This window comes from Felis catus, chromosome X, assembly GCF_018350175.1.
Source record: "Felis catus isolate Fca126 chromosome X, F.catus_Fca126_mat1.0, whole genome shotgun sequence".
Classification (NCBI taxonomy): Eukaryota; Metazoa; Chordata; class Mammalia; order Carnivora; family Felidae; genus Felis; species Felis catus.
Window position 1 is genome coordinate 61062924 of NC_058386.1, and position 27955 is coordinate 61090878.

The following is a 27955-nucleotide window of genomic DNA, read 5'->3' on the forward strand; positions in this document are numbered from 1 at the left end:
CTTCTAGTTACAAAATAAGTAAGTCACAGAGATGAAAAGTACAGCATAAGAAACATAATCAATAATATTGTAATAATGTTGTATGGTGACTACATTTATTGTGGTGAGCACTGAGTAATGTATACAATTACTGAATCACTGTATCGTATACCTGAAACTAATATGACATTGTATGTCAACTATAATTCAATAATAAAAATTTAAAAAGATTCCTTTGCTCCAATACTAAAGAAAACCCACTAAATACCAAACTAAACTTTTAAAAACCAACCTATTTCTCCATGAGAATATACCAAAAAATATGAAAACTATGGGTATAATGCTTTCATATGTTCAAGGCAAATATTCAATCACTCACATTTCACATTTTCTGCAAGGTTACAGTATCAAATACACCAACTATCATTTAAGAATAGAAAACTGATTAGAATGCCAAAGCTTTAAAGAAATTAAATTCATATACAATAACACGTGAAAGCAATTTTGTTAGGCTTACCAAAAACAATGAAATCCCACCCCTTGTAAACATTCCATTTAAAGTATTGTCAACAAGTCTAAGTTTAGCTGACAACTGACAGGAGCTATGTAAATCTTACCAACCAAGATTTTGAAGTAAAGTATACAAGTGTCCTAGCAACCAAGCAGGTACTCGCATTCAATAATATCATTAAAATACACAGCAGATGTTGGAACACTTTTAAGAATGAAACAGTATGGGATAAATTGCTTAAAGTTTTTTTCTGACTTCTAAAATATAATCTAATACAATAGCAAGTTTCAAGTATGACAAAAGTGTCGATTCTGAATTGTATATAATCATATAATCTCAAGCTCTTGCTTCTGCTTGAAATGGCCTACCTGCCAGATTTACCTACCTCTCCATTCTTCAAAACCCACTCTGAATACCATTCCCTTCTCTGAAACTTGCAGCCCATGTGACATTCTTCCGATTTTCCAACTCCTCTTTTTGATAGTTTATACATCAGTATCTATCATTTTTATTACATATTTATCATTCACATTCTAGGAGCAATGTGCATGGATATACTGGCTTCTCAACCTCAGTTCACAAACCTTTTGTGGCAAACAAACATTTTGTGAACAATACCTACAGGAATCAGGTATGGTGCTATGTACCTTCACAAAGGTAAAAGCTGAATGAAATAATTCCATTAAATAGATATCCGTGTAACTGAGGAAACTCAGGTTCCATGAGGTTTAATAACTTGTCTGGGAAGCAGCAGAGCTGGGATTAAAATCCAAGACTGACTTGAAATTCAGAATTTTCTTCTAGTATAGCATAGCCATATTAGCAGCTCATAAAGCAAGAGACCATATTATTTTACTACATTTGCACCCTAAAGTGGATGCTCTCATATATGCTGTTGAAACCAGCTATAAAGTATGACACAAATAATTTAAATAAATCATAGCTGATTCCAGGGTTTCCATATAATAAGACCACATCCCCTCACTTGCATTCCAATACAGTTTCTTGAGTGGGAGAAAAAGTGATAGTTACAGCTAGCACGCAATTCTCATAACTTACAGCCTATCATATTTTTGCCACAGCCAGAGTGCATAGTGACCAAAACTAATTAATGTATCACCAAGAAAGTTGTGTAATTTTACTTTCTTGAAAATGTGTTTGGGTTGGTCAAATATGTGAGCATCTTCAATTTTTTTTTTAACATTGATTCATTTTTTAAGAGACAGAGAGAGACAGAGTGTGAGCGGGGAAGGGACAGAGAAAGAGGGAGACACAGAATCCGAAGCAGGCTCCAGGCTCTCAGCTGTCAGCACAGAGCCCCATGCAGGGCTTGAACCCACGGACTACAAGATCATGACCTGAGCCAAAGTCAGATGCTTAACCGACTGAGTCACCCAGGCGCCCCAGGAGCATCTTTGTAATATGAATGTCACCTGTCCTGTATTTTTATTGGCAGAAAAAAGGCAGTTAGCATAATGCTAAGAACATAGTACTTTCTCTAATAATAATTGTTAATTACTTCCAGTTCTCCCAAAAACGTAATTTTAGAAAGGAAAGAAATAAAAAACACAAAAGAAATGGAAAGGATTATATTATGTGTAGATATTTTTATTAGTACATGTGTATTGGCTGCACTGGCCTTGTGATATTTTGAGCATGGGGAGGGTGACAAATACGGGTTTTCCCTAATACTCTGCTTTCACTAGAACTACACTTAAACCATTTCAGAGAAATGTGAATTTTCTAAAAACATTTTCTTTTGAAACAATTGTAGACTCACAGAAATTTGCAAAAGTAGTACAAAGAGACTCGACCCTTCACTCAGCATCTCCTAATGATGGCATCTGATACAGCTACAGTTCAATATCAAGACCAAAAATGTGCATCGGCTCATTACTGTTAACTAGAGTACAGAACTCGCTCAGCTTTTACCATATTTAAATATGTATTCAGTTTCTACCATATTTAAATGTGTATTCATGTATGTGTGTGGTTTGTATGTATTACCAAATGGTCCTATGCCATTTTATCCCATGTTCAGATGCATGTAACAATCACCACAGTCAAGATACAGAACTACCCCATCACAACAAAAGAAATCTCTTGTGCTACAGTTCTTTATATTCACTCCCACCCCACCTCCCCTGACATCTCAGTCCCTGTCCCCTGGCAAGCACTAATCTGTTCTTGATCTTTATAGTTTAGTAATTTTAAGAATATTATATACATGGAATAATATAATTTGTAATCTTTTGAGATCAACCTGTTTTTTTTTCTCAGCATAATGCCCCTGAAGTTGATCAAGGATGATGCATGCATCAATATCTCATCTTTTACAGCTAAGTACTATTCCATGGATGTACCGAATTTATTCAACCATTCATCCCTGAAGGACATTTTGGTTGTTTCTAGTTTTGGACTACAAATAAAAAGATGCTTTGGAAATTTTCATACAGGTGATCATAAGTTTTCACTTCTCTAGGATAAATGCCCAAGAGTACAACTGCTAAGTCTGCACTGAACTTTTTAGGCAACTGTCATGCCCTTTCTATGTGGCTGTACCATTTTACATTCCCACCAGTAAAGTATGAGTGATCCAATTCCTCCACATCCTCACCAACATTTGATATCATCACTATTTTTTTATTTTGAAACTATTTTAATAAGTGTATAGTGATATCTTGTGGTTTTAATTTGTTTCCATGACAGCAATGATGTTGAACATCTTTTCATATTTTGATTTTCCACCCATATATCCTCTTCTGTAAAATATCTGTTTGCGTCTTTTGCAAATTTTAGAACTGGGTTGTTTTTTTGTTTTTGTTATTGAATTTTAAAGTTCTTTATATATATTCTAGATATAGAGGCCTTTCCTGGATATGTGATTTGTAAAAATTTTCTGCTAGTGTGTAGTTTGTCTTTCATCCTACTGAGAAGTCTGAACTACCCCACCTAGCAGTCAGGAGGGGTTCCTTCCTTTAGGAGTCAGTGGAGGTGAAGGTAAGAACCTGTACTTTCAACCCCACCTGCAGTAATGAGGCAACACTCCATCCTCACTGGAACAGTGTCACAGGAGGCCTCCTAAGAAACAAAAGATTTTTAAAAGATCCAGAATCTTATAGCATAATACCCAAAATATCTGGATTTCAATAAAAAAAAAAATCACTCCTTATACCAAGGACTACTAAGATATCAAGTTGAAATAAGAAAATACAATCAACAGACATAAATATTAGAACTATCTGATGAGGATTTCAAAATAGCCATCATAAAAGTGTTTCAATGGGGCACCTGGGTGGCTCAGTCAGTTAAGTGTCTGACTTCAGCTCAGGTCATGATCTCACCATCCATGAGTTTGAGCCCTGCATCGGGCTCTGTGCTGACAGCACACAGCCTGGAGCTGCTTCAGATTCTGTGTCTCCCTCTCTCTGCCCCTCCCCCACTCATGCACGCGTGCGCCTCTCTCGCTCTCAAAAATAAATAAACATTAAAAAATATAAAAGTGCTTCAAGGAGCATTTATGAACATGCTTCGAACATCAAAATATATAATGTCTCAGGAGATAAACAGAGGACATAAAGAAGAACCAAATGAAAAATCTGGACGTGGAAAGTAAATGACAGAATTAAAAAAAATCTGAATGGATGGGCTCCGTGGCAGAATGGAGAGGACAAAGGAGAGAATCAGTCAACATGAAGACAGAACAATAAAATTTACTGAATATGAACAACAGAGAGAAAACACTAAAAAGGGGCAGGAGGGTTCTATGGGACACTGAGGGATCTATGGGACCATAAAAAAAAAAAAAAAGATCACTCCTTTTTAGAGTCCCAGAAGAATAGGAAAGTGTGAAGCTGGAAAAAGTATTCAAAGAAATAATGGCTAAAAATTCCCCAAATTTGGCAGAAGACATAAACTTACAGATTGAAGAAGCTGAGCAACCTCCCCTCCAAATAGGGAAAATCCAAAGAAATTAAATTTTAGAACATGAGAGAGTGTGAGCTGGAGAGAGGGGCAGAGGAAGAGAGAGAGAGAATCTTAAGCAGGCTTCATGCTCAGCACAGAGCCCGATGTGGGCTCGATCCCATGACCTGAGGTCACGACTCAAGCTGAAATCAAGAGTCAAATGCTTAACCAACTGAGTCACCCAGGTGCCCCTCAAGATACATTATAACTAAAATTCTGAAAGCTGAAAACAAATTTATAAATCTTAAAAGAAGCTACACAAAAACAATACATTATATATGGGGGGGGGAAACAATTTGAAGAAATCAGATTTCCAGGGAGGCCAGCAGGAAGTGTCAAAACATTTTTCAAGTGGTAAAAGAAAAGAACTGTCAAGTTAGAAGCCTATAACTAGCAAAACGAGCTTTCAAGAATGAAAGGAATATCACAATGTTCTCAGGTTAAGGAACACTAAAAATTAGTCACCAGCAGACCTCCTCTAAAAGAACTGCTACAGGGGAGCACCCGGGTGCCTTAGATGGTTAAGCGGATGACTCTTCATCTTGGCTCATGGTTTGTGAGATCGAGTCCCATGTTGGGCTCTGTGCTGACAGCACGGAGCCTACTTGGGAATCTTTCTCTCCCTCTCTCTCTGCCCCTTCCCTGCTCATTCCCCCCCACCTCTCTTAAAAGAAATAAATAAACTTAAAAAAAAAAAGAACTGCTAAAGAAAAGTCTTCATACATATGGGAAATAGAAGCAGAAGGAAATCTGGAACATCAGGAATGAAGAAAAACCAACAGAAATAGTAAATATCTGTGCAAATATAGTAGCCTATTCTCTTAAGTTCTTTAAAATACGTTTGGTGGACAAAAGCAAAAGTTAAATCATTGACCATGGGGTTTTCAATGTATACAGATATAATACATAAGATAACCTGTAAACATAAGGGGGGAAGGTAAAGTGACTTATAGGGCATAGTAAGGTTTTTACATTCTACTTGACATGGTAAAATATTGATTCTAAGTAAGCTGTGAAAAGTTAAGTACCACTATTGTAATTTGTAGAGTAACTTCAAAAAAAAATTACACAAAGAGGCTAAAAGATACAATAGATAAATTAAAACGGGATAGTAAAATGTATTTAAGTAACACAAAAGATAGCAGGAAAGGTGAAATAGAGTAAGAAAGAGGAAACTGGCAAAAATAAAATAAAATGATAGACCAAACTCCAAATATATCAATACTTACCAATATAATTATCAACATATAATGACCAATGTAAATACATAATTATTAATGTATCAATATGCTAGCAATGAACAACTGGAAACCAACATTAAAAAAAAAATTACAATCCCCCTCCCCCCAAAAAGAAATCCCTAAGTATAAACCTAACCTAGGGTTTCTCAATCTTCAGCACTATGGACATTCTGGGTTAAATAATTCTTTTTTATGGGAAGAAATATTCTGTGCACTTTAGGATGTTTAGTAGTATCCCTAACTTCTACCTACTACATGCTAGTGACACACTCATCCTCAACTGTGACCATCACTAATGTCTCCAGATAGTGCCAAATATCCCTCAAGAGCAAAATCACCTCTGGCTGGAAACCAATGGTCTAATCAAACATGTTCAGTGTCTGTATGCTGAAAGCTATAAATGCAGATGAAATAAAACAAAGGAAATTCAAGTAAATGGAGAGAGATTCTATGTTCACTGACTAGAAGACTCAATATAGTAGGGATGTCAATTTTCCCCAAATTGGTCTAGAGATTTAATAATCCATTTAAAAGTCCTATATGGCTTCTTTGTAGCTACAGACAAGATTACTCTAAAATTATATATACAGATAAAGAAATTAGAATAGCCAAAACAATTTTAAAAAGAAAAACGTTGGAAGAATCTATCTTTATGCCTTAAGAGAAAGCTACAACAGTGAAGTCAATGTGGTGTTGATGAATGGAGAAACACATACACATTGATCAATGGACAAGAACAGAATACAGAAAAAGATGATTACATAGAGAGAGAGAGAATAATGGCTCCCTAAAATCTTCATCTACTAATGTACTAATCTCCAGAACCTGTGAAGAGGATACCTTACATGGCAAAACAAACTTTGCAAATGTGATTAAATGAGAATATGAGCTGGGGAGAGTATCCTGAATTATCTGGGTGGGCCAAGTGTAATCAAGAGGGTCCTTATGAGAAGGAGGTGGGGGGGGTCAAAGTCAAGAGAAAAGATAGGAATACGGAGGCCAAGAGTCAGAGTCAGAAAGACTGAAGATGCTGCTGGCTTTTAGATGGAGGAAGGCACCAAGAGCCAAGGAATGCAGGTGACCTCTAGAAGGTAGAAAGGGCAAGGAAATGGATCCTTCCCAAAGAGCCTCTGGAGGGAATACAGCCCTGACAAATGTTTTTATTTTGACCCAGGAAACCTAATTTTGGACTTTTGACCTTTATAAAATAATAAATTTGTGTTGTTTTAAGCTATCAAGTGTGAAAAGTTTTTACAGCTGCAATAGGATCCAAAGAAAATTCAATTGGGAGAGAAAAGCCTTCATGTAGGAACAATTGGACCAAACGATAAAACTTCAACTAAACTAGATACAATAATTAACTCAAAAATGGAATATAGATATAAACATAAAAAGTAAAAATATAACTTTTAGAAAAAAACACAGGAGAAAATTGTAATGATCTTGAGTTAGGTAAACAGTTCTTACATGTTAACAACTAAAACATAATCCATGAAGGGAAAAAATGATAAACTGAAGCCTATCAAAATTAAAAACTCTTGTTCTATGTAAAATACTATTAAGGGATATTTTTTTAAAAGCTACAGATGGATTCAGGACACCTGGGTGGCTCAGCTGATTAAGTGTCCAACTCTGGAGTTTAGTTCAGGTCATGCTCTTGCGGTCATGAAATTGAGCCCATGCTCAGGATGGAGCCTGCTTAAGATTCATTCTGTCTTTCTCTCTCTCTCAAGCCCTCCTTCCCTCCCTCCCTCTGCCCCTCTTTCCCCTGTTCGTGCTCTCCCTCTCCCTCTCTCTGTCTCTCTCTAAAATAATAAAAAGCTACAGATGGGAGAAAATAATTGCAAATTATGTATCTGACAAAAGTCTCATATCCAGAATATATAAATAGCTCACTAAACTCAACAGTAAAAAAAAATGGCCCAACTAAAAATGGACAAAACACTTGAACAGACGCTTCACCAAAGTGGATATATACCTGCAGCCAAGCACATGCAGATATTCAACATCATTAGCCATTAGGAAAATGGATATTGAAACCATAAGATACCACTAAATGCCTGACAATATCATGTGTTAGCAAAGAAGTGAAACAACTGGAACTCTCATACACTGCTGGTGGTAAGATGAAAACAGCCATTCTGGAAACCAGTTTGGCAGTTCCTTATAGAGTTAAAAATATACTAACCATGACCTAGAAATTCTACTCTCAAGATATATTTACCCTGGAGAAATGAAAACTAAGGTTCACACAAAAAACTATACCTAAGTGTTTACAGCCACTCTAGTTATAACTGCCAAAAGGTGGAAAGAAACCAAATGTCCACCAGTGAATGAACAAAGTGTAGTACATCCATACCATGGAATACACCTCAGTAATAAAAAGAAAAATGAACTGATATCCTCAATGACTTGGATGAATGAAGAAAGCATCATGTTGTGTGAGAGGAGCAAGCTCAAAAGGCTATGGTATTCTCAAAATGATAAAACTATAGGGATAGAGGACAAATCAGTACTATCCAGCTATTAGGGGTCTGAAGAGGATATACCTACAAAGGGGTTACACAAAGGAGATTTTTAGTGTGGTAACACTTTTCTGTATCCTGACTGTGACAATAATTATATGAATATATGCGTGTGTTAAAAATCACAAAAGAGTGCATTTTGTTGCAAGTTTATTAAAAGTAAAATTTTTAAAATAAAGCCAGTGTCTCAGGGCATATCAGACCTCACTCCCTAGAGGCTTGAGAGGTCTAAAACTAAGGCTAGATATTAATAAATTTCAATAAAAATTGACTCAATATGAAACTTAATCCCCCAGGTGTTTTCTAAAAATTGAGAAACTGTTTTTACTAGATTATAATCATGGGACAAGTTATGTTTCATCTGTAACTGCAATGTGTCCATTAAGTACAAGAGAAATAAAGAGAAAATTACTCTCTCAAGACTTATTCTCACAAAATTTTTTTCTTTCCTAGATCAAAAGTTTAAATCACATAAATAAACAATCCTCTAAATTCTTGAATTTTCAGAGACTGGTATATAATTATGAAATGAATTTGTTTAATTTTAACATGGAAATGCACAATTTGGGACACAAATTAAAGAATGGACTTAAAGAAAAAGTACAATCACCATAAAGGACAGCCAAAAGTATGTTGTTATCTATATAATGCCAAATGTACTGGTCAATATGATCAGTTTACTGAGGGTCTCCAATTCTAGATTTTACGGGGCGCCTGGGTGGCGCAGTCGGTTAAGCGTCCGACTTCAGCCAGGTCACGATCTCGCGGTCTGTGAGTTCGAGCCCTGCGTCGGGCTCTGGGCTGATGGCTCAGAGCCTGGAGCCTGTTTCCGATTCTGTGTCTCCCTCTCTCTCTGCCCCTCCCCCGTTCATGCTCTGTCTCTCTCTGTCCCAAAAATAAATAAACGTTGAAAAAAAAATTTTTAAATGACTTTTCCCTTCTTAATAATGAAAGTATTGTCTCTGTACTGTCTCTGAGGAACCTAATTCTTACAAACATTTTTAATACTTTAATTCCTTAAAAACTAATCTCTTTCACACCAGCCTCTGATAATTAAGGACTCTGTAACTAGTGTCACCAAGAAGGGCCCAATATATGTGAATAGGTAAAAGAGAATTTTGTTTGTTTACCTCTCTAGTCTCAAAAGGATCAGAAGGAGAAAAAGAAAAGAAAGAACGAGAGTACTAAAGGGAGATAAAATTAGCAAGGCAAAACAAAGAGAAAAGAAAAATGGACAAAGTACTCAATTTGTAAATACCATATTTTCCGAAAAACAGAGACGGAGGGAAAATTTCTAAACTCGTTCTAGGAGGCCAGCACTACCCTAATACCACAACCAGGCAGACATTACAGGAAAGGAAAATTCTGGACCATTATCTCTTATGATCACAGATAAAAAATTCTCACCAAAATATTAGCAAAACAAATTAAATAATATATAAAAATAATTACACAACATGACCAAGTGGAGTTCATTCCAGGTATACACAGCTGGTTCAACATTGGAAAATCAATGTAATCACATCAATAGGCTAAAGAAAAAATATATCAATAGATGCAAAAGAAGTACTGGACAAAATCCGACACCTATTCAAGATAAAAACTCTCAGCAAACTAGGAATAGAATGAAACTTCTTCAAGTTGATTAAGGACACCTACAAAAACCCCTATAGGTAACAACATACTTAATGATGAGAAACTAGAAGCTTTACCCCCAAAATTTAGGAACAAAGCAAAGACACCCTCACTTATCACTGTTGTTCAATATGGTACTAGAAGTCCTAGCTAAAGCAGTAAGAAAGGAAAATAGAAGGCACACATATTAGGAAAGAAGAAATAAAACCGTATTTGCAGATAATATGATTATCTATGTAGAAAATCCAAAAGAACTGACAATAGAAATAAACCTCCTGAAACTAATAAGCAACTCTAGCAAGGTTGCAGGACATAAGGCTCATAAGGCTCAAAAGTCAATTGTTTTCCCATATATCTCCAGTGAACAAATACATAATTTGAAATAAAAAATAATACCATTTAAATTAGTACCCAAAATGATATAACTAGGTATAATTCTAACAAAACATGTTCAATATTTATATGAAGAAAACTTCAATACTCTGATAAAAGAAATTTAAAAAAAAGCTAAAGGAATGGATTTCATGTTCATGGATAGAATGATTCAATATTGTCAAGATGTCAGTTTTTCCTGAACTTGATCTATATATTCAATGCAGCCCCAATCAAAATCCCAGCAAGTACTTTGGCAGATATGGACAAACTGATTCTAAACTTTACATAGAAAAACAAAAGACCCAGAATATCCAACACAATATTGGAAGGAAAAAAAAAAAGCCAGAGGGTTGACACTATTTGATTTCAAGAATTACCGTAAAGCTACAATAATCAAGGCAGCATGGTATTGGCAAAAGAATAGATAAGTAGATCAACAGAACAGAGAGTACAGAAATAGACAAATATACAAAAATATATTATACTGATGTTTGACAAAGGAGAAAAGGCAGCCCAGTGGGTAAAACAGTCTTTTCAAAAAATGGTGCTAGATGTGCATTGGTAGTATAGTGGTGAATATACTTTCAAAAAATGGTGCTAGAAAAACTGAACGTACAAAACGAAATCTAGACACTGACCTTACACCTTTCACAAAAATTAACTCCAAATGGATCATAGTCCTAAATGTAAAGAACAAAGCTATAAAACTTCTAGAAGATAACATAAAATAAAATCTAGGTGACCTTTGTTTCACAATGACATTAGATACAACACTAAAAGCACAATCCACGAAATACTGTTAAGTTGGACTACATTAAAATTTAAAACTGCTGTTCTGTGAAAGACACTGTTAAAAGAAGGAAAATACAAGCTACAGACTGAGTGAAAATATTTGCAAAAAATCTGATAAAGGACTGGTATCCAAAATATACAAACACTTAAAATTCAACAATAAGAAAATGAACAACCCAATTTAAAAATGGGCAAAAGGCCTGACAGATATCTCACCAAGGAAGAGATACAGATGACCAATAAGTATATGAAAACATGCACAATATCATACGTCATTAGGCAATATCAAATTAGGACAAAATTGAGATAGCATTACACATCTATTAGAAAGACTAAAATCCTGAACACTGACAACACCAAACGCTGACAAGGATGTGGAGCAACAGAACTCTCTCATTCACTGTTGGTGGGAATGCAGAATGGTACAGCCACTCTGGAAGACAGTTTGGCAGATTCTCACAAACTAAACATAGTCTTAACATATAATCTAGCAACTGCACTTCTTAGTAATTACCCAAATGAGTTGAAAACTTATGTCACACAAATCTTGCACACAAATGTTTATTACAGCATTACTTTTGGCCAAAATCTGGAAGCAACCAAAATGTCTTTCAAAAGGTGAATGGATACACACACTATATGGTACATCCATACAATGCAGTATTTTTCAGCAATAAAAAGCAATGAACTATCAAGTCATAAAAAAAACATAAATGACTCTGAAATGCATATTGTTAAGTGAAAGAAGACAGTTTGTAAGAGCTACATACTATATGATTCCAGCTATAAGATATTATGGAAAAAGGCAAAACTACAGAGACAATAAAATGATCAGTGGTTGTCAGGGATTTGGGAGGATGGAGAGATGAATAAGTGGGACACACTGCAGTTTTAGGGCAGTGAAACTATTCTGTATGATACTTTAAAGGTGGATAAATGCCATTATGCATTTCCCCCAAACCCATACGTAAGTACACAACACAAAGAGTGAATCCTAATGTAAACTATGAACTTAGCTAATAAGAATAATGTATTTTTAAGTAATTGGTTCATTCATCATTTGTAACAATTGTACTACATTAATGCAAGATGTTAGTACCAGAAGAAATTGAATGGAGTTTTTTGAGGGGGGATATAGAAGAATTCTCTGTACTTACTGCTTAATTTTTCTGTAAGCCTAAAACATCTCTAAACTATAGTGTTTTAATTAAAAAATACTCCAGGATATAAATCATACTTCTCAATTAAAGGTCAGATACCATTGTTTCATTTTAAAAAGTGTTTTTCAGAAAATTTTTAAAGAATCAAAGTGAAAGTGCATGAATCTTCTGAAGTTACCCATGTCAAGATAGTAGTTCCTGGAAAACTCCAGCTGTTCCATGAAGGCTTCCCTAAATGCCTAATTGCTGGAACTCCCATATATCTTCATTTGTGACTCCCTTTGGATATCTGGGTATTACATTATATATATTTTATCATTATTTGTGTATTTTTCTCCTTCAGTACACTGCAACTGCAGGAGGGAAGGCAAGGCACACATTTTATTCATTTTTTTATTCCCAGCTGCCTAGCACAGTATCTTGTATCTAAAAGTCACTCGACAAATGATGCTCAATACATAATGCTATGATCTGAATATTTGTGTACCCCTGCCAAACTCACATGTTGAATTCCCACCAGGGTAATGACACTGGAAGTGGGGTCTTTAGGAGGTAATTAGGCCCTTATGGGATTAGTGCCCTTATAAACAAGTCCCCAAGATCCTTCTTGCCTCTTATATCATGTAGGTCATAACAAAAAGCCATTTATGAACGACCTAGTTTATGGTGCTTTTTACTGCAGTGTAAATGGACTAAGACACATATATGATCCCTTACTTTATATAACAGATGCATTCTTGAAGAAAAGGGATATTGATTATATTTTTACAAAATACACTCTCCCTTGAAATTATTTTATAATGTTAAATATAGCTTATTTTCGTTTGCAACAGATTCTTAATAATTCTTAATTATCAACAGATAATTAATTCTTAATTAAAAATAGAAGATATTTTTTACTTTAATGTCCTGTACTCTCAAGTTCTCTGTCAACTAAGTGGTTCCAAAGATGGTGTTGATTGCAGAGTATAAGTAAACTTTTTTATAACATTAAAAAACACACTTATTTTATGAAAACAGATGATTTTAGTAAGTATGTTTTATATTTTCCTTAAATCCTGGCACGTCTGTTATGTGATATACTAACAGAAAGACTAAATTTTTAAAAATATTTTTTAATGTTTATTTTTGAGAATACAGAGTGTGAACAGGGGAGGTGCAGACACACACACACACACACACACACACACACACACACACACACACAGAATCTGAAGCAGGCTCCAGGCTCTGAGCTATTAGCACAGAGCCCAATGCAGGGCATGAACCCATGAACCGTGAGATTATGACCTGTGTCAAAGTCAGATGCTTAACTGAATGAGCCACCCAGGCACGCCCAGAAAGATTACATTTTTTAAAAAATCCTTAGATCTCAAAATCCCCAGATTAATGATAATGTGATACTCCTAGGACAGATGTGTGGATGGTAAGAAAAGGCAATGCATATGATTTGTAGGGATTTAAGGAAGGAAGGCAGATTGTGTTCTCTCTATCTCTGTCTCTTGGTGGCAGAAACCCTAAAATATATCTCATAGAGGACCCAACATATTAAAAATAGAATTGCTGCAATTCAGAAGAAACACCAACCCATTCTTCTTGGCCTTGTCTGGGCTGCAAGACATCTTTACATAATACAGTTTATCTTACAAATCTTTGCTGTAGACAATGATAGCCTTAAGACCTTCAGAATGAAAAGAGAATTAATAGGCAAATAAGTAAGCAGATGGCATGCTGTGACCCCATATGTTAAACATGAAATCCTCCTCCCTTCTGTTTCTTCTCACTTGATATTTCTGTCTTTCTGCCTCCCTTCTCCCTCATGGATGCCTCTGGTCTTGCTATGAAACTACCTCATGCTGCTCATATGGCTGGGTGGCATTCATTTATAGCTGAGAAGATCCCTGAACCCTGCCTTAAAATTCCCAGAAGTATGTGGAGGAGGTAGGGAAGACCAGAGTATAAAGGAGAATAGATTGGTCCAAAGTGCTTATACGCCAAGGCATGTTGAGAAAAAATAGGAAGCCAAGAAATGAAAGGGATAACAATCCATCTTTGCACACCCAGTATAAATCACACCAGCAATACTAACAAAATTAAACAATGACCAGGTTTTAAAGATTGAGAGAGTAACCACTTTAAAGTAAAGACAGTATAGAAACTAGAAAAATGATGTTAGGAATGGTCAAAAGTTACCACTATATATTCCTAAAGCTATTCTATGGTCTAGTTCCTGCTTAGTTAAAAAAAACCAAAAAACTGCTTTTCTATATGCTCTGAAAGTACAAGCATGCACTCATCATAACATCAGGCAATTTATTCCTTTTCCTAACTCAAAAGTAATCAAACATACTTTCTGAGGACTAATTTTCTATATTCATTGCTGTTTACTTGTAATTAGTTTATATGAGGTTAGTACAGCATATCTATTCTATGGGTGCTCAATATTTATTGATAGAAGAATCAAATATTAGCCTTCTAAAAATATTTCAGTCTTTATGGAAGTTACCTTGATCTAGGTTTTATACCGACATTGACCTGTCACCAAGGAACAGAAATTTGTATTTTGAAGGGTTGAAATTCATTCTAAAAATAAAATCACGTATTAACACTGCTCCTTTTGGCTAACCTAATTAGCCATGTTCTAAACTTCTCTTCAATTCAAAAGAAAGTCCAGAAAACAATCTGCCTTCAACTTGTCAGCAAAGTACTTTAATTCAGCTAATAAAGAATAAAGGCCAATTTGCTAATTCTGCCTTGCACAAGAGCTCAAAATAATCTTTATCTTTAAGCAATTTGTAGGTAAAAGACAATTCAGCAATCAGTACTGAACTAAAAATTTAAGAGTTAAAAGAATTTTAACTGAGAACAAACTGAGGGTTGATGGGGGGGTGGGAGGGTGGGCGATGGGTATTGAGGAGGGTACCTGTTGGGATGAGCACTGGGTATTGTATGGAAACCAATTTGACAATAAATTTCATATTAAAAAACATATAAAAAAAGAGTTAAAAGAATTTCAATGTTAGCTACCAAACTTAGATTTGTATTATCCTCTCTGTTCAGCTTAAACAAACAGAATAAAGTATGGATCTTAGTCTATTGTTCAGTATCTTGATTTAGTCCTCTCCCAGGCAAGAGGTCCAGTTCATTGGGAGTACTCAACAGAACCCACAGATGAGAAAGGAGAAAAGACAATGAACAGCTAGACTGAATTATTCTAGTTTTATTCTCCAATCACTCCATCCCTGTTTCCATTACTGTTTGCTTCCCTACAGGAACACATTTATCACAGGTTCTGTCTGTAGTCACCTTCTATTTCTGCTCTTTCCTTTGGTGAACTAATTTGCATTGTTTCTGCTATTACTTCTTTTTCCCCCCAACTATTACCCCTGATCTCTCTAGCCTGGGGCTCCTTCCTAAGATTGTCTAGCATTTTGTATTATCAGCTACATATCTGTCTCAACATTCCATTAGCATCTCAAACTGAACATGCCTCAAACCAAAATTTCATCTTCCCAAACAAGACCTCCTAATTTCCTACCTACTTCTGTTAAAAGTATTGTATTTCTTTTATCCTTGGCATCAACTTTGAAATCCTATTTCTCTTTTACTTCTAATGTCTGATCCGTTGCTAAGTCTTGTTGACTCTACCTCCTTCACCTCACAAAATCTCTGGCATCTTTTCCCTGCATATTACCATTTCTACCACTACTCCAGTACAAAGTGCCATTACTTTTCATCTAGACTATTACATTAGCCTCATAACAAGGTCGGTAAATATTGCCTGAATGAATACATGAAATGAAAATCAATGGTATCCCTATTTTAGTTGTCTCACCACCCTAATCCATCTTATGCAAAAGGGTCAGATTAATTTCCTAAAGCACAGCTCTAACCTTATTACTCTGCTACTCAAAATACATGTTGCTACTTCCAACATAATTAAATTTTTGTTTCACAGTTAAGGTATTTCACATGGAGCTCTATCTTTTAAGGTTACCTATAATTTCTCTGAAACACTATCCCCTCACTGGAGCAAAGCTGGACTACTCACTACTCCACACATGCTTACGTCCTCTCTCAATCTGTTCATTTTACTCCTCTATCTTTAACAATCCTACTAATCAATCCAAGACTATCTTAGACATCACTTCCTCTCCAAAACCTTTCCTGACTCCCCATCTTGGTGGTTCTTTCCTTTGAAATCCCAACACGTGAATGTACTTCTTTCAAATCATTTATGACTTACTTTGCATCATAGCAATAAAGTATAACTTGTCTTATCTTGGATGATTTGAGATAAGAAATGTGCTTTTATTTATGTTTGAATACCCTGCAGAGCCAAGAACAGTCCTCTGTATAAGTTCTCAATACTTATTTTTAGGGTAGGGAAAAGAATGAGTAAATAAAAAGGAACATACATGACATAGAGAAAAAAGTAATAAGACTAGGTTCTAAAACAATATATTAACCCTAACACATAGCAAAACCTCATTTATATTTTTCAACAAACTGGTTTTTTTTTACCATATTTTTGATGAAATCTAAATTATTTTTAACACATATACTTTACTATGTGCCAAGCATTCTTTTTAGCCTTTTGTATGCTGATTTAATTAATCCTTACAACAACTGTATTTAACCTTATTTTACAAATTGGGAAACTGAGGCATGAAGACTAAGCAATTTGCCCAATGTTACAAGGTTAGTAAGTGCCAGAGCCCAGGAATTCTGATTGATTCCAAAGACTATATATGTACCATGACTATATTTTGTACCTAAATATATATATACTTTACTGAATTTAAAATCTGAATGAGTTGAAAATAAGGGTTTTTTTTTTCTTAAAAGCTCAGAGTCATTATAACTGCCTTACTAAAACATGCTATATATAGTACAGAAATAAACTGAAGAGGCTGCTAAGATATAAAGGGCCCCTATACTGAATGGTACCAAAATGCCTAGTTTTTGTGGGTGTTTTTTTTTTTCTTTTAACTTTTCCTGTTTTTTTCCCCCTTCACACTATTGTTTACCACTTATGGCATTCAATGTGCCTAAATGTGCCTTCATCATCTTTTCAAATTACTAGGAACTGAGAACCAAGCTTACCAGAAATATGTATTAAGTAAGAACAAACAGGTCTCTAAGGAGTTTCTTTTATAAATTTCCTTATGCTTTGTTACACAATGATCTGGTTTCAGGACTAAATTCCATTAAGTTGAGGCCATCAGAAGTCTGATCCACAGATAAATTGGGCACTACCATGTAATTTCTAACGGTATAAAATAGTTATGTAAATGAGGGTCCTAAAAGTTAACAATGCTCCCCCCAAAGTAGCTTATATCAGCCCTTTTCATTATTAGAAAATGTCATACTATTTTTTAGTTATAGCAATGAACAATGTATAATTTCTCCTATTCTTACCTTTGCGCCCCCCAAAAATCCCAGAGAAATGGCAACCCTAGCTCGTAGATCTGGCCGGTCTTTGGGCCACACATACGAAAGCATTGCTTTTATGATTTTCCGAGTATCAACATCTTTTAACTGTTGAAAGAGAGAAAACAAAGCAATAATTAACATGTTATTTCAAATATAACTATATTTCAATAATGTAGAATTATGTAAATATTTAAGAAAAATTTGAAAACATTACAAACATAACTTCTTTAATTCAAGTACAACTATCATACAGTGTTAATGCAATCCCTATCAAAACACGAACAACATTTTTCATAGAACGAGAAGAAATAATACTACAATTTGTATGGAATTACAAAAGACCCTGAATAGCCAAAACAATCTTGAAAAAGAAGAACAACCCTACAATCCAGCAATCACACTACTGGGTATTTACACAAAGAATACAAAAACACTAATTCACAGAGATATATGCACCCCTATGTTTATAGAAGCATTATTTACAATAGCCAAGATATGGAAGCAGCCCAAGTGTCCAATGATTAATGGAATGGATAAAGAAGTGGTATACGTGCGCACGCGCACACACACACACTGGAATATTAGTCATAAAAAGAATGAAATCTCGCCATTGTAATGACATGGATGGAGCTAGAGAGTGTAATGCTAGGCGATATAAGTCAGTCACAGAAAGACAAATACCATAGAATTTCACTCATGTGGAACTTAAGAAAGTGAACAAACAAGTAACGGGGAAAAAGCAAAGAGGGAGAGAGAGACAAAAGAAGAAAGAGTTTCTTTTTGTTTTGTTTTGTGTACTTTTGAGAGAGAGAGAGAGAGAGAGAGAGAGAGACAGAGAGAGCACGAGTGGGGGAGGGGCAAAGAGAGAGAGGGAGACACAGAATCTGAAGCAGGCTCCAGGCTCCAAGTAGTCATCACAGAGCCCAACATGGGGCTCAAACCCACGAACTCCGAGATCATGACCTGAGCAGAAGTCAGGCACTTAACCAACTGAGCCACACAGGTGCCCCAACAGATTCTTATTTATAGAAAACTGATAGTTAGCAGAATAGAGGGGAGTGGGAGGATGGATAAAATAGGTGATGGGGATTGGGGAGGGCACCTGACATGATGAGTACTGGGCGATGCATGGAATTGCTGAATTACCATATTATACACCTAGAACAAATAGTACACTGTATGTTAACTGGAATTAAAACAAAAACTTAAAAAAATGAAACTGGAGGTATCACAATCCTGGATTTCAAGATATACTACAAAGCGGCAGTAATTAAAACAGTATGGTACTGGCACAGAAACAGACACGCAGGTCAAAGGAATAGAATAGAGAGTCCAGAAATAAACCTGCACTTTTATGGTGAATGACTCTATAACAAAGGAGGCAAGAATATCCAATAGGAAAAAGACTGTCTCTTCAACAAATGGTGCTGAGAAAACTGAATAGCTACAGGCAAAAGAATGAATCTGAACCACTTTCTTATAGCATACAAAAAAATAAACTGAAAATGGATTAAAGGCCTAAATGTGAGACCTGAAACCGTAAAATTCCTAGAAGAAAATATTGACAGGAATCTCTTTGACATCAGCTGTAGAAATGTTTTCCTACTTATTTTTCTTCTGGCAAGGGAAACAAAAGCAAAATTAAACTATTGGGACTATACCAAAATAGAAACCTTTTGCACAGAAACCATTTTAAAAAAGGCAACCTACTGGGACTTCAACACCCCACTTACAACAATGGACAGATCACCTAAACAGAAAATCAATAAGGAAACAATGGCTTTGAATGACACACTGAACCAGATGGACAAAACAGATATATTCAGAACATTTCAAACTAAAGTAGAGGAATATACATTCTTCTCCAGTATACATGGAACAATCTCTAGATTGCTGAGACACAAATCAGCTCTCAACAATTACAAAAACATTGAGATCACACCGTGCATATTATCAGACCACGACGCTATGAAACTCGAAATCAACCACAAGAAAAAATTTGGAAAGATAACAAATACTTGGACACTAAAGAACATCCTACTAAAGAATGAATGGTCAAACGAAGAAGTTAAAGAGGAAATTAAAAAGAACATGGAAGGGGCGCCTGGGTGGCTCAGTCGGTTGAGTGTCTGACTTCAGCTCAGGTCATGATCTCCTGGTTCATGAGTTCAGGCCCCACATCGGGCTCTGTGCTGACAGCTCAGAGTCTGGAGCTTGTGTTTCTGTCTCTCTCTCTGCCCCTCCCCTGCTCACGCTCTGTCTCTCTGTCAAAAATAAGTAAAAAAAAAAAAAAACGTTAAAAATTTTTTTAAAAAGTACATTGAAGCCAATGGAAATGATAACACCATAACCCAAAACCTCTGGGACATAGCAAAGGCTGTCATAAGAGGAAAGTATATACCAATCCAGACCTTCCGAAAGACGGAAGAAAGGTCTCAGATAGACAATCGTACCTTACACCTTAAAGAGCTAGGAAAAAAAAAAAAAGCAAATAAAACCCCAAACCAGCAGAAGACAGGAAATAATAAAGATTGGAGCAGAAATTAATGCTATCAAAACCAAAAAAAAAGAGTAGAACAGATCAATGAAACCAGAAGCTGGTTCTTTGAAAGAATCAACAAAATTGATAAACCACTAGCCAGTTTGATCAAAAAGAAAAAGGAAAGGACCCATATAAATAAAATAAAGAATGAAAGAAGAGACATCACAACCAACACATCAGAAATAAAACCAATAATAAGAGAATATTATGAGCAATTGTACACCAATAAAATGGGCAATCTGGAAGAAATGGACAAATTCCTAGAAACATATAAAGTACCACAGCTGAAACAGGAAGAAATAGAAAATTTGAACAGACACATAACCAGTAAAGATCAAATTAGTAATCAAATATCTCTCAAAAAACAAGAATCCAGGGCCAGATGGATTTCCAGGGGGAATTCTACCAAACATTAAAAGAAGAGTTAACAAACTATTCTCTTGAAGCTGTTCCAAAAAATAGAAAGGGAAGGAAACTTCCAAACTTTATGAAGCCAGCAATACCTTAATTCCAAAACCAGACAAAGACTCCCCTAAAAAAGAGAAATATATACCAATTTCCCTGATGAACATAGATGCAAAATTCCTCGACAATGTATTAGCCAACTGTATCCAACAATGCATTAAAAAAAATACTCACCACGACCAAGTGGGATTTATACCTGGGATGCAGGGCTGGTTCAATATATGCAAAATAATCAATGTGATTAATCACATCAAAAAAATAAAGGACAAGAACCACATGATCCTCTCTATAGATGCAGAGAAAACATTTGACAAAATTCAGCATCCTTTCTTGATAAAAACCCTTAAGAAAGTAGGGATAGAAGGATCATACCTCGAGATTATAAAAGCCATACATGAAAGACCCGACGATAATATCATCCTCAATGGGAAACAACTGAGAGCTCTCCCCCTAAGGTCAGGAACAAGACAAAGATGTCCACTCTCGCCACTGTTATTCAACATAGTATTGGAACTCTTACCCTCAGAAATCAGACAACACAAAGAAATAAAAGGCATCCAAATTGGCCAGGAGGAGGTCAAACTTTCATTCTTCGCAGATGACACGATACTCTATATGGAAAACCCAAAAGATTCCACCAAAAAACTACTAGAACTGAACTATGAATTCAGCAAAGTTGCAGGATATAAAATCAATGCACAGGAATCACTTGCATTCCTACACAACAACAATAAAGCCACAGAAAGAGAAGTCAAGGAATCGATCCCATTTACAGTTTCACAAAAAACCATAAAATACCTAGGAATAAATCTAACAAAAGAGGTGAAAAATCTACACACTGAAAACTATTGAAAGCTTACGAAAGAAACTGAAGAAACACAAAAAAATGGAAAAATATTCCATGATCCTGGATAGGAACAACAAATATCATGAAAATGTTGATACTACCCAAAGCAATCTACACATTCATTGCAATGTCTATCAAAAGAACACCAGCATTCTTCACAGAGCTAGAAAAAACAATCCTAAAATTTCTATGGATCCAGAAAAGACTCCGAATAGCCAAAGCAATCTTGAAAACGTAAACCAAAGCAGGAAGCATCACAATCCTGGACTTCAAGCTGTATTACAAAGCTGTAATCATCAAGATAGTATGGTACTGGCACAAGAACAGACACTCAGATCAATGGAACAGAATAGAGAACCCAGAAATGGACCCACAAACATATGGCCAACTAATCTTTGACAAGTTAAGTGAAAAAGAATATTCAATGGAATAAAGACAGTCTCTTCAGCAAATGGTGCTGGGAAAAGTGGACAGCGACAGGCAGAAAAATGAACCTGGACCACTTTCTTACACCATACACAAAAATAAACTCAAAATGGATGAAAGACCTCAGTGTAAGACAGGAAACCACCAAAATACTCGAGGAGAAAGCAGGCAAAAACTTCTTTGACCTTGGCCACAGCAACTTCTTACTCGACATGACTCTGGAGGCAAGGAAAACAAGCAAAAACGAACTACTTGGGACCTCATCAAAATAAAACGTTTCTGCACAGCGAAGGAAACAAGCAGCAAAACTAAAAGGCAAACTACAAAATGGGAGAAGGTATTTTCAAATGACATATCAGATAAAGGGTTGGTATCCAAAATCTATAAAGAACTTAACAAACTCAACACCCAAAACCAAATAATCCAGTGAAGAAATGGGCAAAAGACATGAATAGACACTTCTCCAAAGAAGCCATCTAGATGGCCAACTGACAAATGAAAAAATGCTCAACATCACTCATCATCAGGGAAATACAAATCAAAACCACAATGAGATACCACCTCACACCTGTCAGAATGGCTAACATGAACAACTCAGGCAAAAACAGACGTTGGCAAGGATGCAGAGAAAGAGGATCTCTTTTGCATTGTTGGTGGGAATGCAAACTGGTGCAGCCACTCTGGAAAACCATACGGAGGTTCCTCAAAAAACTAAAAATAGAACTACCCTACGACCCAGCAACTGCACTACTAGGTATTTATCCAAGGGAACAGGTATGCTGTCTCAAAGGGGCACACGCACCCAAAGTTTATAGCAACACTATCAACAATAGCCAAAGTATGGAAAGAACCCAAATGTACATTGATGGATGAATGCATAAAGAAGATGTGGTGTATGCGCGTAAACACACACAATGGAGTATTACTTGGCAATCAAAAACAATGAAATCTTGTTTTTTGTAACTACGTGGATGGAACTTCAGGGTATTATGCTAAGCAAAATTAGTCAGAGAAAGACAAATATCACATGATTTCACTCATATGAGGACTTTAAGAGACAAAAGAGATGGACATAAGGGAAGGGAAACAAAAATAATATAAAAACAGGGAAGGAGACAAAAATGTAACAGACTCTGAAATATCGAGAACAAACAGAGGGCCACTGGAGGGGTTGTGGGAGGGGAGATGGGCTAAATGGGCAAGGGGCATTAAGGAATCTACTCCTGAAATCATTGTTGCACTATATGCTAACTAATTTGGATGCAAAATAAAATAAAATAAAATAAAATAACATAACATAACATAAAACGGTAATGTACTGAATGGGAGAAGATATTTGCATACATAACTTTCATTCTGAATCTGAGGTCAATATCTTTCAACCTCAAATATCCTGGAAAAAAAAACTATTTCAATTGCATGTAAAAAGCTACTTATGGAGAGACTCTAGGGAAGATGGCTTAGGAGGACACTGGGCTCACCGCGCGTTCTGCTGATCACTTAGATTCCACCTACGCCTGCCTAAAGAACCCAGGAAACCACCAGAAGACTAGCAGAACGGAGTTTCCGGAGCCAAGTGCAGACAAGAGGCCCATGGAACAGAGTAGGAAAGGCGGAGAGGCAGTGCGTGCTGCATGGATTGGCGGGAGGGAGCCGGGGCACAGGGGCAGCCCGCCGGTAAAGCAGAACCCCCGGGTCTGGCTTGCAAAAGCGGAGGAGCCAGACGGAGTGTGTTCTGACAGCAAGCGGGACTTAGCATCTGGGAGGTGATAAGTTAACAGCTCTGTTCGAAAAGCAGGAGGGAGAGTTGCTGAGCCCCGGGACAACAGAGCTCAGTTTAGCTGGGAACAAAGGCGCTCGCCAGTGCCATCTCCCTTGCCCATCCCCCAGCCAAAATCCCAAAGGGAACCAGTTCCTACCAGGGAACTTGCTTGCACGGCTCAAACACCCAACACTGTACTTCTGCATATCCATCCCTCAGGCGGGTCTGACTCCTTCCCGCTGCCACTGGGCCCCTCCAGAAGTGGATCATGGAAGAAGAATCAAGCTAAGCCGGCCCCTCCTGCCCCCCATGCACCTTGCTTACCCACCACAGCTAATACGCCAGATCCCCAGCACCACAAGCCTGGCAGTGTTCAAGTAGCCCAGATGGGCCACGCCACCCCACAGTGAATCCCGCCCCTAGGAGAAGGGAAGAGAAGGCACACACCAGTCTGACTTTGGCCCCAGTGGTGGGCTGGGGGCAGACATTAGGTCTGACTGTGGACCCGCCCACCAACTCCAGTTATACACCACAGCACAGGGGAAGTGCCCTGCAGGTCCGCACCACTCCAGGGACTATCCAAAATGACCAAAGAGAAGAATTCCCCTCAAAAGAATCTCCAGGAAATAACAACAGCTAAGGAATTGATCAAAAAGGATTTAAATAATATAACAGAAAGTGAATTTAGAATAATAGTCATAAAATTAATCCCAGGGCTTGAAAACAGTATAGAGGACAGCAGAGAATCTATTGCTACAGAAATCAAGGGACTAAGGAATAGTCAGGAGGAGCTGAAAAACGCTATAAACGAGATGCAAAATAAAATGGAAATGACCACGGCTCAGATTGAAGAGGCAGGAGAGAATAGGTGAACTAGAAGATAAAATTATGGAAAGAGGAAGCTGAGAAAAAGAGAGATAAAAAAAAATCCAGGAGTATGAGGGGAAAATTACAGAACTAAGTGATGCACTAAAAAGAAATAATATATGCATAATTGGTATCCCAGAGGAAGAAGACAGAGGGAAAGGTGCTGAAGGTGTACTTGAAGAAATAATAGCTAAGAACTTCCCTGAACTGGGAAGGAAAAAGGCACTGAAATCCAAGAGGCACAGAGAACTCTCTTCAGACGGAACTTGAATCGATCTTCTGCACGACATATCATAGTGGAACTGGCAAAATACAAGGATGAAGACAAAATTCTGAAAGCAGCAAGGGATAAACGTGCTGTAACATATAAAGAGAGACCTATAAGACTCGTGAGTGATATCTCTTTTGAGACTTGGCAGGCCAGAAAGGATTGGCACGAGATCTTCCATGTGTTGAACAGAAAAAATATGCAGCCGAGAATCCTTTATCCAGCAAGTCATTTAGAATAGACGGAGAGATAAAGGTCTTCCCAAACAAACAAAAACTGAAGGAATTTGTCACCACTAAACCAGCCCTACAAGAGATCCTAAGGGGGATCCTGTGAGACAAAGTCCCAGAGACATTACTACAAGCATAAAACATACAGACATCACAATGACTCTAAACCCATATCTTTCTATAATAACACTGAATGTAAATGGACTAAATGCGCCAACCAAAAGACATAGGGTATCAGAATAGATAAAAAAACAAGACCCATCTATTTTCTGTCTACAAGAGACTCATTTTAGACCTGAGGACACCTTCAGACTGAGAGTGAGGGGATGGAGAACTATTTATGATGCTACTGGAAGTCAAAAGAAAGCTGGAGTAGCCATACTTATATCAGACAAACTAGACTTTAAATTAAAGGCTGTAACAAGAGATGAAGAAGGGCATTATATAATAATTACAGGGTCTATCCATCAGGAAGACCTAACAATTATAAATGTCTATGCGCCGAATACCAGAGCCCCCAAATATATAAAACAATTACTCATAAACATAAGCAACCTTATTGATAAGAATGTGGTAATTGCAGGGGACTTTAATGCTCCACTTACAGAAATCGATAGATCATCTAGACACACGGTCAATAAAGAAACAAGGCCCTGAATGAGACATTGGATCAGATGGACTTGACAGATATATTTAGAACTCTGCATAGCAAAGCAACAGAATATACTTTCTTCTCGAGTGCACACGGAACATTCTCCAAGATAGATCATATACTGGGTCACAAAACAGCTCTTCATAAATATACAAGAATTGAAATTATACCATGCATACTTTCAGAACACAATGCTATGAAGCTTGAAATCAACCACAGAAAAAAGTCTGGAAGACCTCCAAAAGCATGCAAGTTAAACAACACCCAACTAAAGAATGAGTGGGTCAACCAGGCAATTAGGGAAGAAATTAAAAAATATATGGAAACAAACGAAAATGAAAATACAACTATCCAAACGCTTTGGGATGCAGTGAAGGCAGTCCTGAGAGGAAAATACATTGCAATCCAGGCCTATCTCAAGAAACAAGAAAAATCCCATATACAAAATCGAACAGCACACCTAAAGGAACTAGAAGCAGAACAGTAAAGGCAGCCTAAAACCAGGAGAAGAAGAGAAATAATAAAGATCAGAGCAGAAATAAATATAGAATCTAAAAAAACTGTAGAGCAGATCAACGAAACCAAGAGTTGGTTTTTTGAAAAAATAAACAAAATTGACAAACCTCTAGCCAGGCTTCTCAAAAAGAAAACGGAGAGGACCCAAATAGATAAAATCATGAATGAAAATGGAATTATTACAACCAATCTCTCAGAGATACAAACAATTATCAGGGAATACTATGAAAAATTATATGCCAACAAATTGGAAAACCTGGAAGAAATGGACAAATTCCTAAACACCCACACGCTTCCAAAACTCAATCAGGAGGAAATAGAAAGCTTGAACAGACCCATAACCAGCGAAGAAATTGAATCAGTCATCAAAAATCTCCCAACAAATAAGAGTCCAGGACAAGATGGCTTCCCAGGGGAGTTCTACCAGACGTTTAAAGCAGAGATAATACCTGTCCTTCTCAAGCTATTCCAAGAAATAGAAAGGGAAGGAAAACTTCCAGACTCATTCTATGAAGCCAGTATTACTTTGATTCCTAAAGCAGACAGAGACCCAGTAAAAAAAGAGAACTACAGGCCAATATCCCTGATGAATATGGATGCAAAAATTCTCAATAAGATACTAGCAAATCGAATTCAACAGCATTTAAAAAGAATGATTCACCATGATCAAGTGGGATTCATTCGTGGGATGCAGGGCTGGTTCAACATTCGCAAATCAATCAACGTGAGACATCACATTAATAAAAGAAAAGATAAGAACCATATGATCCTGTCAATCGATGCAGAAAAGGCCTTTGACAAAATCCAGCACCCTTTCTTAATAAAAACCCTTGAGAAAGTCGGGATAGAAGGAACATACTTAAACATCATCAAAGCCTTTTATGAAAAGCCCAAGCTAACATCATCATCAATGGGGAAAACTGAGAGCTTTCTCCCTGAGATCAGGAACACGACAAGGATGCCCACTCTCACTGCTGTTGTTTCACATAGTGTTGGAAGTTCTAGCATCAGCAATCAGACAACAAAAGGAAATCAAAGGCATCAAAATTGGCAAAGATGAAGTCAAGCTTTCACTTTTTGCAGATGACATGATATTATACATGGAAAATCTGACAGACTCCACCAGAAGTCTGCTAGAACTGATACATGAATTCAGCAAAGTTGCAGGATACAAAATCAATGTACAGAAATCAGTTGCATTCTTATACACTAACAATGAAGCAACAGAAAGACAAATAAAGAAACTGATCCCATTCACAATTGCACCAAGAAGCATGAAATACCTAGGAATCAATCTAACCAAAGATGGAAAAATCTGTATGCTGAAAACTATAGAAAGCTTATGAAGGTAATTGAAGAAGACATAAAGAAATGGAAAGACATTCCCTGCTCATGGATTGGAAGAATAAATATTGTTAAAATGTCAATACTACCCAAAGCTATCTACACATTCAATGCAATCCCAATCAAAATTGCACCAGCATTCTTCTTGAAGCCAGAACAAGTAATCCTAAAATTCATATGGAACCACAAAAGGCCCCGAATAGCCAAAGTAATTTTGAAGAAGAAGACCAAAGCGGGAGGCATCACAATCCCAGACTTCAGCCTCTACTACAAAGCTGTCATCATCAAGACAGCATGGTATTGGCACAAAAACAAACACAGAGACCAATGGAGTAGAATAGAAACCCCAGAACTAGATCCACAAACCTATGGCAAGTAATCTTTGACAAAGCAGGAAAGAACATCCAATGGAAAAA

At 36.7% G+C, this 27955-nt stretch overlaps 1 protein-coding gene across 2 annotated transcripts in view; it reads right to left on the reverse strand.

Annotated features, from left to right (window-relative positions):
- Nucleotides 1-27955, reverse strand: part of ABCB7 (ATP binding cassette subfamily B member 7) — a 167988-nt gene that overhangs the window by 39305 nt on the left and 100728 nt on the right. For both annotated transcript variants that reach the window (XM_019823991.3, XM_004000654.5), the window contains exon 4: nt 17606-17725. In XM_019823991.3, the coding sequence (XP_019679550.1) occupies nt 17606-17725 (120 nt within the window). The remainder of the gene's footprint in view (nt 1-17605; nt 17726-27955) is intronic.